Source organism: Bombus huntii, chromosome 10, assembly GCF_024542735.1.
Source record: "Bombus huntii isolate Logan2020A chromosome 10, iyBomHunt1.1, whole genome shotgun sequence".
In the NCBI taxonomy this organism is placed as follows: domain Eukaryota; kingdom Metazoa; phylum Arthropoda; class Insecta; order Hymenoptera; family Apidae; genus Bombus; species Bombus huntii.
Window position 1 is genome coordinate 7,510,010 of NC_066247.1, and position 16,047 is coordinate 7,526,056.

A 16,047-nucleotide genomic window follows, 5' to 3' on the forward strand; every position below is an offset into this window, starting at 1 on the left:
ACGGTTGCGCGATATTTTCACCAGATATGCAAAGAGTCGTTAAGAAAAATATAAAAACGAGCATCCGACTATTCGGTTGTTTCCATTGAAATTAAAAGCTGATAAAAAATAAATACAAATGTAAATTGATACAAATTTTGAAAAAGCACCTTTAATAAATAAAATCGTTAGCTAAAATCGAAAAATCCTGATAATCCACGCAACAAGTTGATACAATTTCGCCAATTATTGGATTAATAAACATCAGCAGCACGTTACTAAAGCAGAAGCACAGTACAGAGAAGCTCCTCTTACCAGCCTCTCACACATGCACACGAGAAAAAAAGAAGAAGAAAATAGGAAATATTACCTGCTGTTGCTGCGGCTGCTGCTGTTCCTGCTGAATCTCGTCGTGCTTCCGTTTTCTGCTGACGTCCACGTTCTCGCTGTTCTCGTTGCAGATCGATCTACACTTGCTACAGAGCACCTGGCGTGGCCTGAGCCTGACCGTTGGCCGTGCATTCTTGTACCTGGCCGGCGGATTGATGTTCCTACGAAGATCGACTTTCGCGGTAGTCAGCGAGTTCTTTCTCTCCTGAAAGTAGCTGAATCGAGCCGCTATCGTCGCCAATTTGTCGCCATCCGGGTCCGGTACAGGTTCCGGGGGTTGCACGCCACACGGTAGGCCTCTGAAAATAACCGTGCACAATGGATGATTGTTAATGATCGGTCGATCAGTCGTTGAATGTTATCCAGTTTGAATAGAGAGTAATTCCGGAGATCTGTACATGTTACAGGATTATACGCATACTTGTTTTATGAATGATGTAGGCGTTTATAATGGATGTATAAATTATGTCTGTTTTAAATGATCACCGCTGAAAATTTGTGCATACACAGTGACACGTATAATCGCGGTAAATACTGTGGTATACGTGTTAGTTCCGCTACTATTAAAGGATTATGCGACAATTAGGAGATTAACTCTATAAATACGTAATGTACATGCAGATACGTGATAAGTGAGTGTTTAAAGTAAAAATTAATGTCACGGACAACTAACTTGTTTAAGGAATTTCGCATGTATTGATGTAACGTAACATTGTTGGAACAATATTAAGGGATATTTCTTATTTTAATATTCGATTGAGAGAAACCAAAATTCCTTAAGAAACTTCACGACGCTTGTTGATCGGTGTGTATTTACTTAATATCAAGCATGATAGACAAGTAACGTCAGTGTATGCTAATTATCTATTATTACGAGAGAATCGATATTATAAAAACGATGCATTGGAAATTGGCTACACTGTTGCAAGTCGTAATATTCCAAGGTTTCTTTTGCTGCCAGGACTCTACTTCCTTCCCGAAGATTACGATTTCATTTTATTCCTTGAATCTTTCATTAGAAGGATTCAGTATCGGATTGGAAGAAGACGAATCGATTGGGTGAGTCGGCGAGCTGGGAATTCGAACACCACGTTGCTGGATTATCTGGGTCATTGATAGACTGTGTTTCCTTCCGAGCTTAACAGTTTAATGTATCAAGTTGTTTATGCTAAACTGGAAAACCTACTATAGATTGATAATTTTTTCTGACCAACATAGCACGATTATAAATTCGATATTGTGTAAGGGATCGAAAGATAAATACGCATGAAACTCTATTCTACATTTAACGATCTTAAGAATGATAGGAAAAGTTTATTACGATTTTCATTGCTTTAATCGTAATTTAATCCAGGCTTATGCTTGTTACGATCTTTTTTGAGTATGTACGCGTCTGTTATATTTTGTTTCTACCTCAGTTTACTCCTTAAAGTTAGATCTTAATTTGCCATCTATAGAAATATAGCTAGATATATCTTAATTTATTATACAGATTATAATATAATTTCATTTCAGTTCATTTTGTTTCGTTACTCTAAGGCTTATCTGCTAAAGAGTATGTACTATGTTTGCCTCTATGCTATAATATGATACGAGCATGTGTTTCCTTATAAATAATTCCCTGTTTTTGCTCCAGTCTTTGGTATTTCGTTCCAGTTCTGGTTGTTCTTCTTTGATTTCTCTATTCATCCAAGCAGAAAGCTCTCAACTTCGTACCTCCCTTTACGGAGTTCGCCGGTTCTTATTTATCGGGTTTTATCGTTATTTTAATCGATTTCTAATTGATTGCTTTAATTTCAACATTCGAAATAATAAAGATTAATACGATGGGTTTCGAGTTTCCTTCACAGTTATTGAAAACACGATGATATTTTTAGAAAATTATATATTCAGCTTTCTCGCAATAGGGGAGTGATTATATGTGCCAATTTATTTTCCACGCTCCATTCTAATTTTGATCATCTCTATGCAATATATTTAGATACATGCACAAAATCGTTATGTTTAGCGTCCTAAGCAAGCGAACAAACAACCAACGAGAACTATACAACCTTTAATAACTATACAAAACCGGATAAATAATCTAATAATACCCGAAAATATTAACGTGTAAAAGTGTTGTAAGAACAGAAAATGCACGAATATTTTAACAAAATTCAAAAATATACGAATCTACAGTCAATGAATAGAACATCCCACTTTCAGAGATAAAATTAAACGGATATCCTATTCCTGAAAATCGGGAAGATTTGAAATTATTACAAATTTTTTAGATTCTACAAAATCTTAAAATATGCAGAATCTATTTCCGAAAATTATTTAACAATTATTTGACAATATCGTTGCAAAATTCGAAATGATAAAAAAAACGAGAAGAAACTCTAGCGTATTGTCCATCGTGTTCAAGTAGAATGAACTCTTTATTCGCCAGACAGCCGTCTCATGTATTGACCCACTCAGGTATACCACGAATTCCTCCTCCATAATTCTGGTACCTGGACGAGCTCGCCATTTTAAATACCCTAATCAACTAATATGTAGAAGACGCTAAGAAAAACGGATTTAATGATTAACGGGTTTACGGAAACACCGAAACTTTCTCGCATCCAACGCATCTTACGACACGCTAGAAGTAATTTAAAGGCGGATTACACTCAGAGACTAATTTTAACAGCATGTTTCAACTTTTCCTTATAACGATTCCCTGGAATCATAGTTTCTTATTCTTCCTCTTTTTGTCGACGGAATGTGAGTCATTAAGATATTCGTCAGTGCGTGATGAAACAAGAAGAACGCAGCTGCAAGTGAGCAGCAACTGTCTCGACTCTGTCGAAGCATATTTTCACGCAAACATCAATTTCTGTACATCAGACATAACATAACATAATAACAGTTTATTTATTCGATAATTCAAGATATAATCTACATCAATTAATTCTATATTAATATACACTCCTACGTATCTGTTCTATCCATTAATATTTTATCAATATTCTACTGTATCATCTCGGCATTTATATTTATTTATTAAATAATCTCGCTAAGATTTACTCTATAACATTAATATCAAAAATAGCGCTTAGTACGATAACAATATAACGACCAACGATTTCCTGGAGGCTCATGTAGTACCAGGTAAAATCGAGCCTGTAATATAAACTATACACTCGAGAGCATAATGATGGTCAAACTATAGAACGTTGAATGTGGCATTAAAAGTGTTTTTGATATCACAATTACATACATCCGTATGTATACTTTGGACAAAAAGGAGAATCAAAGATCCATGACGTATTTCATGGAAATTACGGTAAAATTACAGAGGTGGGGGGGGGGGGGGGGGAGAGATAAAGTGGAATCGCGAGTGCGCGGGTACACGCGTTTAATGAAATGTAAGAGGGAAATGATATTGATCCGGGTAGATCGAATCGCGGTAAGATAATGAAGACCTTTCGTAATGAAAGTACTATTATCATAATAGCCTTCCGAGACTACATCCGAGGCTAGCGATGAAACACGTAAGCAGCTAACCGACAGACAGCGGCCATAGTGAAGTCATTGTGTGTCTGGATTGCGTTTTCGTGACCGTGGTTCTGGCTAAGCTTCACGAAGGGACCTGCTAGAAAATAAATAAAACGAGGTAAAATAGTATTTTTACCGGCACGGTAAATGACGAAACGAAATTGTCAGATGTTTCACGCGTGATGCGGCGGATTTTTCAACAAAAAGTTGCAAAGAGTGCGAATTTTCCTGTCTCATAATTCCACCATTACTTACAGAGTGATGCACGGAGCGTGCATGATACTCTGTAACATTTTACGTAATTGAACGGATACGTTTTCTCTTCCTTTCGTTTTGAAAGATTGTTTCAACCCTCGGCAATTTCGTTCCAATTAATGTAATTTCTTTCTCGATACCGACGTGTTATGACGGTAAATGGAAATTAATATAACGTAGCGAGAAATGGTTAAATCCGTAAATAAAAGTCTAATTAATAATAGAGTTAATACTAGTGAATAATAATCGTATTATTACCAAGTACGTTTTAATCCAGAAAACTGAGTGTCAGTGATGAAAGATTAAATAAATTGAAATCGTAGACAATGTTTCCTAGAAACTGAGCAGTATTTCCTCGCTTCTAGTTCTTCGCTCTATTGTGTCTAGATTACCGTTTCGTGACTGAAACAGACCGAACTCTAGGAAAAATTAACTGCAACGAAATAGAGAGATTTTTGTACCCTTTGTTCACTTTCCTGTTCAATTTCCTGTTAAAAGATCGCAGAGAAAGAAAGATGATCTTTGTTCAGGTAGAATTACAGGAAATTGGTTGTATAACATTGTCGTATTTTCTTGTTCTTGCTTTTCCACCGCGGAATAATTATCATATTAATTTCAGAGACTTATTTACGTCAGACAGAAATGTACAGATGTTTTTATAATACTTCGTGCGGAGGAGCTTTTTAATTACGTTATTTAACCGCGCAATTTCACTCGTCGACGATATTATCTATCCTAGAAATCGTGACATCACGAGACTCGGACAATTTCATGATTACTATAATCTGACTCATTATTGGTGAATTTCGAAATCGTACTCATTACAATACAACAAATACAATCTAGTGGACTTTTTTGTCACGATATATCGAATTTTCATTGCACAAATATCGTCTATCCACTCGTACAATTTCACTTTTTACATGCAACAAATACTTTTAATATAAGATACCAACACGATGCTAAAAAGCGATACTTCAGTACCTAATTTCTCCCCTCCAAAATACCAATTCCACGAAAACCTAATAATCCAATATCCTTTCTCGCCAACGCGCATACACGTACACATCCATCCTGAAAAATCCTGTCTCGTCGATAAATACTCTTCCACTATCCTCCAATCATCTCCACCCTTCTCCAAGAACCCACCTCGCCTACGCACTCTCGAAAAGTCCACGCCATTGATAAAAGGATTCTCCGATCTTTTATTATCGCAGCAAATAAAAAGAGGAAAAATCGAATTTCTCGTGGACGATATTTCAGCGGTTTCTCCGTAAAGAAACGTCGAACCAAAACCACCCATCCGTGTAACGAAACGACCGATGACCAATCCTTAAGACGAGATTTCCAGGATCGCAATAGGCAAAAGAGCGAGGATAGCGCAGAAGCTAGATTAGGTTCGAAGGAGCAAAAACGCTGTAACTGACCGCGAGCAGCGGTTTCATAACGTCGAAAACTATTTGTGCGATGCACGGAAGCCAGGGCCAGAGGCCTCTGGTCGAAAGATTATTGGGCAACGGTTGCCTGAACGTACAGCAACTAGCCAGGCATTCGCCTAAGCCTGGCTGTTTCGTGCCACGGGAACAACACACAACGCAGCCAGCAACGTGGCCGTGGTATTGATTCGAAAGGAACGGACAATAAGCGACGTTCTGACGGTATATCCATTAATATTTTCCGGCTTTTCGATACCGGGCGACCATCGAAAATTCGTGGACGCTAGAAAATGAGCGTTCCAGATGAAAGCCAGCAGCAACCAGAGAGTCGAAATGAAAAGAACGCAAGATGAAGAAGAAGACGAGGAACGAGTCTTCCAGCTCGGTGTATTCTCTCTGATTTCTTCATTTTCTTCCCGCTACTTTCATATTATTTTCCTTTTTCCCTTCTTTTTCCTTTCTCCTCTAGGTTTTTTGTTTTTGTTGTTTAGAGATGATAAAGGTTGAACAGCGCATGTGTATGTGGTTCATTTTGAGATTGGTGGTGTGCGCTGTCTCTGAGATTATTTTTCCCGAGCAATGGTTTGTTATTTTCCTGTTTCACTGTGCGTATTGTTGCAACGAATGTTTGGGTGCTGGATGTTTTAATTTTGAAGATCGCGGATGAGATTTTTGGTTCGGAGAGCTTTTTTATGTGCGCGCGTAGGTTTGCGTTTTATCTGTTTTTTTAAGAGACATGGTATTTTCTGCAAATACCGTGCACATACGAAGGAAGAGGAAAAAGCTTTAATAACACAGAGGAATAGTTGCGAATATAATAATGGACAATATATGTAATTTGAAGTACCGAGGAAAGTACCTTCGTCTTTTATAATTTCCATTAATTGTAACCATAAACCTTTTATTACTTTCATTAATTTCGAATTCTCTGGTGGATCATTTTAATCGTTTCTGGCCTAGATTCGAAAATTCCTCGCCTTTTCACGGTAAAAGATCGCGTTTCGTAGGGATTTTTCAATGAGGCGAGAGCCAACGGGCTCTGCTATTCGTTTATTGTTTATATACACACGTGAACGTCTTATGACGTCCCCGTTTCCCAGGGCTTCAGCGTTGCACGACTCGGTGAGTAATTAAGGTAGCTACAATTAGAGACATACTAGCCGAAATGAGTAATGAGTTTCAGCCGGTGGATGACACAGGTATACATCTCAACCAGGAATATTCGCGAGAGTAGTAGCTGGATTAGTTCATGGAAATTTTCTTTAATCGTGCCTTTACCTTTCGAGGAATATTTCAGTGAATAAGATTAAGCGCGTGTTAAATATTTGAAGAGTCTCTTCAACAAATATAATATTTGGATTTTCCTAATATTTTTCAAACAAAGTGATATTTCTAGAATCCTATATTTACAGAAATTATTCACGTTGAATTTATTAAGTCGCTGCTTCAGAACCATTAAATTTTATTAGCTGCTTTAACCGAACACAAGAGATAACGAATTACAATATTTTTTATTTCATTTCCTTCCATAAACCGCGAACGTTAAAAATGATTTCCGACCTTCGTAGTTGGAGTCCAACAAAATATAATTCAAATGTATCTGCCGCCGCTATATGCACTGCTAGATTTGTACTAAATTAAAATATATAACCAGCCGAAAAATAAATATTTTATACAAACCATATTTTTATCGAATAAAACTAAATGAACGTCGAAAAGATCTACGAGAGGCTTCGTCAGCGAGGGAAAATCTACATTCGCTGTTCGATCCGATCGTGAAATCTCGCGTGATGAACGAGCTTTCCGCGGAACTGGAAAAAACTTCAGAAACTTGTGCATTCAGGCTGCAACGCGTTCCACCGGTGAATAATGCGAACGGATCCCGTGGTAATGTGATTTATATTGCACGGTGAAATATAGGTGATCCGTCTGTAGAGGAAATTGGGACGTGTAGGGTGCAACTAGCGCCAATCTTTCGTGATCTCTCTCGTTGTCCACGCTCTGATAGATCATGCGTGAAAATTCTTGAAAATGATCGTGGATAACGTTGTTAAGGCTAGTGATGGGATCGAATACCGCCTAAACAAGATTAGGCATTATTGTAATGAAATACCTGATGTATAAATGAAGGTGTAAGATGCAAAGATTTGTAATCTAAAGTTGATAAGATTAAGCACTACTTAAACAAAATTGAATAAGAGCATAATTATGTATCATATATATATATAATATTTTAATAAATAATGAAATATATATCATTATATATAATATCATAAGAGCATAATTATGTATCATATATATATAATATTTTAATAAATAATGGAATATATATCATTATATATAATATCATAATTATTATCGAAATAGAACATTCGATGTAGTAGAAAGTACATATGTATCTGTCAGAGGCAGAAGATTGGATATTATTTAAATATCGGATCATCAATATCGGATATAAAATGTTTGATCTCGTAGATAATTCTATCATGACTAATGGGAATATATAAAAAAAGAAAATCCCCTGCACAGTGATATCATAGGTATATCTATGTGATACCAAAGTTAGAAAATCAACAGAAACAGATTTCATAGATATAAATATCATATTTCTCCCCATAGGGTCCTCTTCAATCCTGCTTTTTATGAAGATTAGAGCAGCCTATATTTACGATCAAGATATTTTTTTCATCTTAGTTTAGAAAACTCGTTGATAAAAATCTTGAGATATATCGTGTACTTTATATGTGAAATTTTATAAAAAAAATCGTATAAGAAATTTAAGAAAAAATTTTATAATGCATTAGTGTATACTGGTAAAAATATCTGACAGCCGTGCAACGATAGACTTTTATCGGTGGTGAATATTGATGCGCGCCTCTACTCGATAGCTTTGCACGCTATTACAACTGTCTGACGTTGTCAAGAAAAACATGTATGCTTTTTTGGAGAATATTAATACGTAACCGCTATTTACGGAGTGATGTAATTATACTTATCGATTACACCAGCGTCCATACATATATATGTACGTTTGATAAGTATGATTTTCAGCGTTGAAAGTTGTACTGATATTATAGTGAGAAATGTATCGATTTGAAACGAATTAGAGTTTGGCACATTAACATCAAATATACCACCTTTTGCTTTCTGGAATTTTTCTTAAATGCATCTCTTCTTATATCTTAAAATAAATTTCCAAAAAAAAAAAAAAAGAAAGAAAGAAAAATTATCATGATTATTTTATACCGAAAAACAATCCAATTATTTTAAACGAAGAGGAAAGATACTTATCTTTCAGTTAAAATAAAAACCCTCTATAGGACTATACATATTAGTAAAAATAACTTATATTAATCGTGGTCGTTCTAGTGTTAGTTCTTAGTGTTAATACTTGAATTTTTAAAACACGTCTTTTATATCGATGATGATCTTTTAATATCGTTTTTCAATCGCTTTAACTGTCTTTTTACTGTTAAGAATTTAGACTTTTCTTGTGGAATATGTATTTTAATTTACTTGTGCCTCTCCTTGAATGGAAAATTCTGGTATGAAGATTTGTCACCGCTTCATGGCAATTTCAACGTGGCACGATATTAAAAAAGAAAGGACTGTTTATCTTTCCTTAAAGTAACGAATCATAATGAGTTAACCGGTTTTAACGATACACCTGGTGACGTGTGTTCAATGTCTATACCTTTATCTGTAAATCTGCTGATTCGTGGTTGGAGGCTTTAAAACCGTGTGCTTATATAAAACCATCGCGCCAGCTGATGTGCAACAATTTAAATGTAGTAGTAGCGACAGTGTTAGGAGATATCTTAATAGAACTTCAGATAACTCGCCTAAATGTTTCCCTAATTGCATCATTTATTACTACAAACATTCCGATATAAAATGTCTGTCGGAAATAAAGATAGAAAAAGTTTTAAGAAGAGTATCCATCAATTTTTTACACGTAAAATATCGCACACAAAATCGCTTGCCCGATCATTTTTAATATTCCACATTAAACGTCCAATATGAGAAAGGACATAAATTTCGCGATAGAATAAAACAAAGTTAAATGCAATATTCCCTCGATATTTCATATCAAACTGTAAATTTAATAAAGATAGATGGATTTCAACGAAGAAGGAAGCTTGAGGAGAAGCAAATTAAATTAAGAATTGACGAAGATTGTAGAATGAATCTAGATTGATGCAGATTCGAGATACTTCCAGTTTTTCATATCAAAGCTCGAATTTAATCAAGTCAGATAATTTTCCAACAGGAAAGATAACTCGAACGAAATTAAAGACTGTGAAAGATTCACGAACATTTAAAAATCAATCCGTATCAACGATAAGCAGATTTTTTCAACATATGATATTATCGTTATTCCATTCGTATTATACCAAAGTCTAAATTTAATCACGATGGATGGATTTCAGCTGGAGAGGAAGATACTAAATCGAATTAAAGGTTCACGAAGATCTAAAAACGCGCCCAAATGGGTTTAAATTCAAAATTCTTTAATATTCCACGCGAAGTTGCAAATTGAATCCAAGTAAGTGGATTTCAAGCTCGAGGAAACTGCGAGTCTCTTGCAATGTTACATTCAAAGAAACCTAAACTGAATTAAAAGTTTCCGACGATCTAAAAACCTAATAATAACCAAACGAATTGAACTTCATTTCTTTCGACATTTTTTTACCAAATTTCAAACTTCATCGAGACAGGTGAATTTCGAAATACATAGATAGATAGGTAGAGAAAAAGAGAGAAAGAGAGAGAGAGAGAGAGAGAAAACTCGAAGGAAATAAAACTGGTTCGTTGAACCGAGCGCGTCGCACGGGGTTGCTCTAACAGATTTCAGTTTAACGATCCATAGCGACGCTTACGTGGCCATCTACTTTGTACTTCGTCTGGAATACCTCTCGGCTCGCCGTTCTGCCTGGCAATTGGTGTCGTTCTCACAGACATCGACGATACTCTCTTTGTTCTCTCCCTGGACACCGGCCGCTTATGCTCCGCATGTATAGCGAGAATGGTTGGCCATCTTGCTTTTGCTATTGCTTCACGCAGACGTGGTGGAAATATAGAAAACAACTGTTCCAGAACTTGGAGAGAACGATTCTGCAAACGACGTCGCGACCGACTCTTTCCCTTACGCTTTCTGTTAAGCGAAAGTCGAAAGTAAGCGAAGATCGGACAGAAAAATATATGACGACTCCGTTTTTCGTGATATTTTGATTTTGATATCACTTGGTGAATTAGTTGAAAAGCAACGCTTCAACCGAGCTGCTTTTTTCCTTTTTTCGTCCAAATTCTCATCTCAAAAAGAAGAGACACTGATGTCATTCTTTCTTTTCCAATGACATCTCAGACTTTTGCAATCATCGAAACATTTCAGAAAGACTCGCACGAGCAAATACTATTTTTCTTCTTTTTCATTCAAATTCGCTTGAATTTGTAGAACACGAAAGTCCAAAATGTAAATCTGAAAAAAGAACACTGACATAATTTTTATCCTCTTTCTACGCAAAACATTAAAGTCGAAGATTTCCATGCTTCGGATGTTTTCATCCGCGACACTCGAGACATTTAAAAAAGATTTACATGGATGAGGCAGTCTTTCGTAAACGCTTTGAAATTTTCAGCGTTAAAATTAGCTGATTATCCCCTCTTTCCCTTGTTCAATTATTCGCGTCGGTTATCCGCATATTTCAGCCGAAAACGTTCAGTCTTGACTTATTTTTAAAAAAAGAATTCCCACCGGCCGCTCAAGCTCCCGTAAACATTCTCAGAGACCTTTGGACGATGTTACTCGCGCCGTTCGATTAATTTTCTCCTTTTTTAATTCCGACACGAGTTTGTCCTCCTATCGAATAGGCCCTTTCATGAAAAATTATGCAATTGTTACGATCTTCCCTCTTCCTCGTCATCTTCGCACGATATTACATGCTTATGGTCTTACACCGTTTGGGACTTAAATAAGTAATTACAATTATTTTAAATTTAAATTAACGATACAGAAATAAATGAGTGAGTCTTAAAAAATGTCGTTAAGTACTAAATAATTGAAGTTTGATAATAAGTGACCTGTCCAATAATAATAAGTAAGCGGATATTTCATGCAAATTCATATTGTTGTAAATAAAAGTAAAGAAATAGAAGCTACGTAAAGGTATCTTTAACCATAAAATATTATAACGCGTATTATACTTTGGATATTTTATATATTTCTGTATATGTGTCATACGCATTTTTGGACTTTCACATTTCCCACAAATGCCTAAACATTTGCATCCTATTAATAAGCAATAAAGTAGTCAATAAATCATCAAGAATTTCGCCAAATACTAAAGGTAAATAAATTTATTGGGCAACTTCCACAGTGGAGTTTCACTTTTTATTTCACTCTCTTCCTTTGTCTTCTCCTGGCTTGAAGAATTTTCAAACGTATAACAACGATAAGTTTAATCAATATCACGACTCATTCGCCACGAATGGAGTTTCTCATTTTTCCAACTTCGCGAACGTGGCCACACGACAGTTATTGGAGAGCGGAAAAAACACGAGCCGTAATACCAAGTTGCAGAAACTTTTCCACGGACGGGACTCGACCATTCTCTACCGGTGAAGGAAAAGTTTTAACAATAGAGTAAAACGTCTCGATAAAGATACACCCCGTCCGAACGTTTTCTTCAAAGTTTATCGTCGTCCGCGATGTAAGTTCAACGAAATAACATGAATTGCCGAGGTAATAAGCCATTCCCGTATACAAAAGGGAAGGGGGGAAAGAGTAAAACACAGTAGAGAAAGGGGGAGAAGGAAAGGAAACGTGTTAATAACAGGAGGTTGGAGTGCGTGGCGCTAGATATAAAGGAACGTATTGTATGTTAAACGACATACAGATTGTGTACACGATGATAATGAAGTCCTTGTGACCCGAAAGGGATGAATAATTTTTGCACGAGCCTTGTAATTGTGTTACTCGGTCGTAGGATGGACGAGACACAGTTGGGAAATACCGAGAATAAATCTTAGATTTATGTAATATGATCACGGGAGAAAAAGCTGATAAATATACTTTTATTCTCTTTTTTTAAATGTGACTTACGTGTGATCACGTTACGTATATTACGAAATATAATACATACGCTGTTCTTTCAATTCGCCCAGTGATATTCTATGTTTTTTATTTCCATACCTTCATCGATATTCTATTTCAATTTCTGATAGTACATCCCAGTTTTATTTTAATTTCGGTATTTTTATCAACGTGTAAAAATTACGAAGTTTAAAATATATTTTCCTGCTTTCGAGAAACACAAAAGCAAGAAATCAATGAATATAAAAATTCAGCGGAAGATATCGATGAAAGCGTGGGCGCACTGTATAATCGACGATTAAACTCGATGCAACAGCTCGTAATATTATTTTTCACTCGATATCGCGGGTATATTCGAGACGAAGACGCGATATTCCAAATTACAAGTTCAATATATATAACAAAAGGACCGCAGGAAAGTCCAATTGTTTCCCACGGTTGGGAATATCTTTTTTCCGCCGTGGCAACATTTTAAACTCGTTCCGTACCGCACATTATTGCGTTATTCACACCTTACGTGTACGTGTACCACTATCGTCCGTGTATACCGTGTACTTCAAAAGTCATGCATCAGCTAACTTTCCTCGCACGTCGTACAGACGCACGCTGTGTACAATCGAGCATAATTTTATTTCGTAACCGAATATTACATAAACAAGATATTGCATATATAACGATGGTCTATATAAGATCTGTCCTTTATTTTTGTCTCTCGACGTTCGTTCGCGTTAAAACGACTTTATACTTGAGAAAATGAGACGGCGCTGTTTTTGGTCGCGTGAAAAGATTTAAACCAAGATATAAACCTGATGTATTGTGACAGAGTAGTATTTGAACTTTCGACGTAATATAGAATATTACACATAAATCAAGGTAGAATGAATATTTTTATGTCGTTTGTCATGGCTAAAAATTCGTATGAATTTATGGAATGGCCCGATATTCCACGAGACACTGTGTATGTAGACTGCCTTAGGCGTTAAAACGTTCCAGCAGAGCCTTGGCCACATGCGTTTCTAGCCCGTACAGTTGCCACGGCCGCAAAATTTATTTCATCCATTTGCTACATCGTCCATTGACAACTTTCAACGGAACCGCAAAGGCGGTCGAACCGTTTTGCACGTCATAAAAATTCATGATTTCGTTAATTCACGGCCCAACTTCCCTCGACGTATCAAATATCCAACATTTTGATCAAGTCATTCTTGGGAGAATCGATAATCGACGAAATCAATAACTAGAGCGTAGAGAATGCACCATTAACATGCCTAAAATATTCACAGTAGGATATTTTTTGCGATACGTAGTCAGTAATGTATGGCCGTTTAAGATGACACATGTTCGTGAAAACGCGAATGTGCATACATATCCAACTAATAGGAATAAAATTGAAATGCAAATGAATATTAGATAGATGTTGAAAACAGATATAGCGTATTATATATTATTCGAGTTATGATAGATAAGTTAAAATATAAACGAAATCCTTTGCACGTAAAATTTACCCCAATATTGTCCAGGAACTTTTAGATCCTTCTGATAGAATCCTTTTTATGTAGAATTCTTCCAATCTTTTTGACAATTTCTATTTTCTTTCTCATTCGCTTTTATTCGTCCATCTATGCGTCGAACCAATCTTTCAACTGATCAGCGACGATTGCTACAAAGACGATTGTTATACCCAGAAGAGAGTAGAGTGTTTACAATCTACGCGAGAAGATCGGATCTCCTGAAGAATTTTTAATTATTTTTGGTGAAGACTAACGAGAACATCGTGAGTAACTTAGACAACGATGGTGTACAAAGAAATTGTATTTATAGGATCCAAATTGAATCAGGCCACCGTTGAATCGGAGCTGTTTAAATATAATACCACGAGAAAGCTAACTCTGATCTTTTTAACGCCGCCTTCGGACCAGCGCGATCGATCACGGTCAATTTTGTCCTTTGTTTAAATTTCATTCCTACCGTTTCAATCAGGGAATTATTTCCAGCCACTTCGACCCTTCTCCATTTATTCGATCCCGATGAGGATTTCAAATAAAAGAAAATTCCTTTTAGTCTATGTATCTCCATAGGAATCTCAGAAAATTCGATCGTACGACGTTCAACGGTGCATATTGAAAGTATTTTAAGGAGACATGTTAAGCTGCTCGTGTTAAAATAGACGGGATTAGGGTGACTTGTGTAAATGCTTGGACTCCTGGAGTTATCCGAGGCTGAGACCCCCCTAGTAACGTTTATATGAACTTAAAGTCGCTGCGAGATAACTGCAAGAGTAGAATAATTGAAACTTTGCGTGGACAACGTTATATAAAAGATTATGCATTTTATAAAAACAGATCTACAGTGTAAAAGCTATTTATATTATATTTTACAATACCATTAATATTGCACTGTTCCGAATTCTATATCTCAAATGAATACTATACCTTAACTAAATGTCAAGAAAAATATATTCTTTCAATTTTATGTTTTAATACGTTAAAATATGGTTTTCACTTCAATTTTTCTATATTTCGATAAGAACATATCCTTAGCGTTTAAGGATCGGCAGAATTAAGCAAGTGGCACAGGAAATACAAACATGGTTAAACAATATTCCACCTTTCACCAGGTAAACGTGCTAAACAAGGCAGATATTCTTTGAAATTCTATGGAAACATCTAGTTTGTACACCCGTTATATACAGGATAGAGCCGTGCAGCACACAAGCTACGTCCGGCTGCCAGTGACAATACTGTATATTGCTTTTCCCCAGCGAGCCGCTAGGATGGACGATTTCCACGACGATTTGCAAGAGGAGTCATTAGGACGGCCATCAATCAAGCACCAAAACGGTGGGCGCTACGATCCGCACGAACCACGATATGGCACGAAACAATGCAAATTCATCCATCCCATTTGTTAAACGCAGACGTGATCAAGGTCAGCGAGAAATTGCGCTTCTGCGTGCAAATTAATCATTATGCTTCGATCTCGTGAAAGAAAACAAGAGTTTCTTGCGACGAAAGTGAATTTACTTCGATCCTGTTTGATATTGGGTGTCTGACATTGCAAGAAGCCGATATTTGATTATCATTTTTTACACATTTTCGTTTATTTCAGAAAATACAAGTTTCCAATTATTAATATAATGCTTTTCAATGTAACGACTGTTCCTTGCGAAACATTTACTTGGAGAAGTCTATTTCGCTTGGCACATGTGGTTCGTATTTTAAAAAGAAACTGTTCCACTTAGAAATGTGTAAAATAGTTCTCGCTGTATGAAATAGTTTTCGAGACGCATAAAAGTGTGCTGTTCTCAAAAGTTTGGAATTACTTCCATTAAAAAAGAACAGCTATATCGTTATTTACATCATTACTGATAAA

At 36.2% G+C, this 16,047-nt stretch overlaps 1 protein-coding gene across 2 annotated transcripts in view; it reads right to left on the reverse strand.

Moving 5' to 3' along the window:
- The window catches only part of LOC126869913 (PWWP domain-containing protein 2B-like), a 41,776-nt gene that overhangs the window by 12,489 nt on the left and 13,240 nt on the right, over positions 1-16,047 (reverse strand). For both annotated transcript variants that reach the window (XM_050627102.1, XM_050627101.1), the window contains exon 2: positions 350-668. In XM_050627102.1, the coding sequence (XP_050483059.1) occupies positions 350-668 (319 nt within the window). The remainder of the gene's footprint in view (positions 1-349; positions 669-16,047) is intronic.